Source organism: Ooceraea biroi, unplaced genomic scaffold, assembly GCF_003672135.1.
Source record: "Ooceraea biroi isolate clonal line C1 unplaced genomic scaffold, Obir_v5.4 UnassembledTig87, whole genome shotgun sequence".
Lineage (NCBI taxonomy): Eukaryota > Metazoa > Arthropoda > Insecta > Hymenoptera > Formicidae > Ooceraea > Ooceraea biroi.
In genome coordinates, this window is record NW_020825180.1 from 37,807 (window position 1) to 41,492 (window position 3,686).

The following is a 3,686-nucleotide window of genomic DNA, read 5'->3' on the forward strand; positions in this document are numbered from 1 at the left end:
TGCACTCAGAGATACCAGTTTCAGGTCTCTGCCTGCAGCCAGCACGAGTAGAAGGGGTAACGCACACAAGCACATAGCCGTGTACGTGTGCGCTCGGCGCTTCGGGCAACTTCGGGCCAGTAGAGCGCTAATATATCTGTTGTCCCTTTCTCGCAAGCGTCGCCTCGTAATTTAAAAGTTACATTAAAAGTTACTCTATACAAAAATAATATAAAAATAAACTAATTAATGAAGTATAGAAAGAGTAAAAAGAGCGTTAATTATAGAAAGAATAGAAAGAGCGTTAATAAAATCCACTCTTGGCCAATATGTACGTTATTTCAAAAACTCAAAATCAAATCTGTATTAATTTACAAAGATAACTTATTGTTAGCGCAAGAAAAATTAAATAAATTACATGTTATTTGTTTTATGGTTAAGCAAACTACATATATATTTTTTCTAATATACTTATTATTTTGCTAATAATAAATACAGGTATTAAAATAAAAGAAGAAAAAAAATAATTTTTTCAATTCAACAATTTAATACAATAATATAAATTATTTTTTTGTAAATATAAAGATAAAAGGACATATAAAGCTAAAAGGATAGATATAAAAGGGATAGATATAAAATATAGAAAAATATAAAGGACAGAACATAGAAAAAGAAAAGTAATGCGTAGAGAATGTTAGGATTAAGGTTGTCTTGGAAGGACGTTGCGCATATTTTATAGGTACGGAACTGAAAAACAAAAGACGAGCGCGAGCTCGATAGCGCAAACGGGCCCGTCAGTCGCGAGGCAGTCGCGAACCAGAAGTCGCACGGCGATAGTTGCGATAGACAGATAGTTAGTCTGCGTGCAGTATCCGAGCCACTATTCAATAATAAAGACAGTTACTTACTGTGTTCTCATAAGTTGAGTGTACGTGATTCCACCCCTGCCCTGATATACAACATTTGGCAACCGTGACAGGACGAGGAGGAAAGCGAGGACATGATTTTGTTGTTCGACATCGTGCGTACGAGCGTAGCCAAGATGGACTCCATCAAGAAACAAAGAAAAGTTCTGCGTACGGCCTTTACGAAAGCGCATTCCGCTTTTACAACAAAACTCGAAAGTAATTGTTCAAGAGACGAGAAGTTAGTGGCAGTTCTTGGAAACGAAGATAACGGAATTGGGTGTGGTGCATTCCGCATATAACCGAGAGCTTTTCCAGTCGAATATGCACGAAGACGACAGTAATAAAGAATTGGAATCGGACGATGCGTACAAGAAGCAATACCAGACGGCGCAGATGAAGATAGCCGAAGTGACGCCATCGTTGCCGGTAAACGTTACAAGAACGAGTTCCACGGGAGCTGTAAAGACGTCGAAATTTCCGAAGTTGGAATTACCGAAATTTTCCGGTTATATAAAGGATTGGCTTCCTTTCTGGAGTCAGTTTAAAAAGATACATGATGATCCAGCCATCAGCAACGAAGACAAGATGCAGTATCTGCAGGAAGCTATGATGGTAGATTCCCGCGCGAGCGAGCTCGTGAAAAGTTTCCCACCAACCGGCGAGAACTATACAAAGGCGATCGCGAGCTTGAAGAATCGTTTCGGGCGGGACGATATCATCGTGGAATTTTATGTTCGTGAACTGCTTACTCTCGTGTTGCAAAATGCTGTGAGAGGAAACAAGAAATTATCTCTCGCGAGTATATATGATAAAGTCGAGTGTTATATTCGCACCTTAGAAACGTTGGGCGTGACGACGGACAGGTGTGCCGCCATGCTCTATCCTCTTGTTGAGTCGTCGCTTCCGGAGGAAGTGATTCGAGCGTGGCAACGCAGTGGACAACGGGAAGCGGTGGAAGCTAACGGACAACGCGAGACCACAGATCGACTTGAGAAACTTCTTCGACTCTTGCAACTGAAAGTAGAGAACGAAGAACTCATCGACATGGCGTTAACGGGCTTCGGGTTACCGATGGATCAAGAGAGGACGAAGAAGCCGAAGCAGAGTCGTCGACAAACACCGCCAGTGCGAGCGTCCTTCTCGTAAGAAAGGATCAAAATAAGTCAGTATGCAGTTTTTGTAAGTCACACCACGAGAGTCAAGATTGTGAATCCGCACGTAAGTTAACGTTAGACGAACGTAAAGAAATTGTTAAACACGAAAGCTGTTGCTTTAATTGTTTGCGACGCGGACATATTTCACAAAACTGTAGAGTTAAATTGAAATGCGATTGGTGTTTAAGACCCGATACACACTAGCGGTCCGCTCACGGTCCGATCAAATATTCTTCCATTGGTTATAATGGACGTATTCACATTACAGGTAACACTCAAGTCTCGCTCCGCTCCATTATAACAATAGAAAAATTTGATCGGACCGTGAGCGGACCGTGAGCGAACCGCTAGTGTGTAGCGGGCCTAAGACGTCACGTTTTGTTAATGTGCCCGGGTATTTGTGGTGAAAAAGATGTTTCAGCGAGTCAACCGGATACCGACGGCAACAAGATTGACGCACATAATTTAGCTTCGTTTTGTGAGACGCCCGATGTTTGTTTACAAACTCTTCGAGTCAAAGCGTATTCTCCGACGCGGGAAAAAATTGTACGAGCACTTATCGATCAAGAGACACAGTAGTGTCTCGCGCCAAGTATACGCGCAGCGAGACCGACCGGGTATCTTTACGCGAAGCGACATTTTCAGACACGCTTAGATTATCAGATCTTAATAACCTCTGAAAAGATCATTTTCAGAGTAACCTCAATGGATAGCTTGGGGTCGAATTATATAAAAAAAGTTTTTTTTTTTTTCTATGTGCATTACGAGTGCAGATATTACGATGCAAAGTCTGAAATTAGAAAATTTTCGATTAAGAAACGTCGTTATCATTATCATTATTATCGTCGTCGTCGTTTGTGCAGTACATTTTCTCTTCCTAGATGGCAGCAGCAGTTCTAATTTCGTAAACTTCTAATATTCGTCGTTGATCGTTAGACATAAGGTGAGAGAGTGACGCAGTTAGGCAGTTTTTCTTAATCGCGATACGCAATTTATTCAATACGTTGAGTATTTAGTAGAGAATCTCTCTTGAAGCGGATTTCTAACGCCTTTATCTGCTGATCCAGTGAATTTCTTTCCTTTTTTGGGTGACTGGGCATGTAAGACATTCACCTTGACTTCGCCTAACCTCGCGCATTTGGGCGAGGGCTCGGAGGGGAGGGGGGGGGGCTATCGCCCTCTCTGAAATATGAAGACATTCAAGATGACTTCAATTCCTTCTTGAACGAAATGGATACGTCAGAGGCATCTTCAGTAGAAAAGATGGACACCTCAATTTGTTGTAAACGGAACCATCCTACAACTGACGAGGATGGTACCGATTCAGTCGCAACAAATACTCGTTCGCATAGTCTAAGAAAACAAAATCTGTTAAAAAGAAGTCCGCGCAGGATGTCCAGCAAAACTCAGTGCCTTTACCCAAGGAAACCTCAGGTCGTTCGGCTCAAAGTGTCAAACGAGCTGATGATATCATAAAAGAGGAGGTTCAGAAACCAGATAAATATGATGCCTTTTCTCGTGCATCGTTTATAGTGCACTTTCGAATTGTATCTCGCAACTCGGAAGAAAGGAGCCGCTCGCTCCCTTTGCTTACTATTGTGACGTCCTGACGTCCACCTCACACCCATTTTTAATTTTTTTTTTA

At 41.9% G+C, this 3,686-nt stretch overlaps 1 protein-coding gene across 1 annotated transcript; it reads left to right on the top strand.

Annotated features, from left to right (window-relative positions):
• Positions 1 to 1,208: 1,208 nt before the first annotated feature.
• On the top strand, positions 1,209 to 2,033 carry LOC113563541. Its single transcript, XM_026975195.1, has one exon. The coding sequence runs from the start codon at positions 1,209 to 1,211 to the stop codon at positions 2,031 to 2,033; it is 825 nt and encodes a 274-aa protein (XP_026830996.1).
• Positions 2,034 to 3,686: the final 1,653 nt, after the last annotated feature.

Coding starts and splice junctions, on each gene's coding strand:
- LOC113563541 (XM_026975195.1), top strand. CDS start 1,209: ATGCACGAAGACGACAGTAATAAAGAATTGGAATCGGACGATGCGTAC.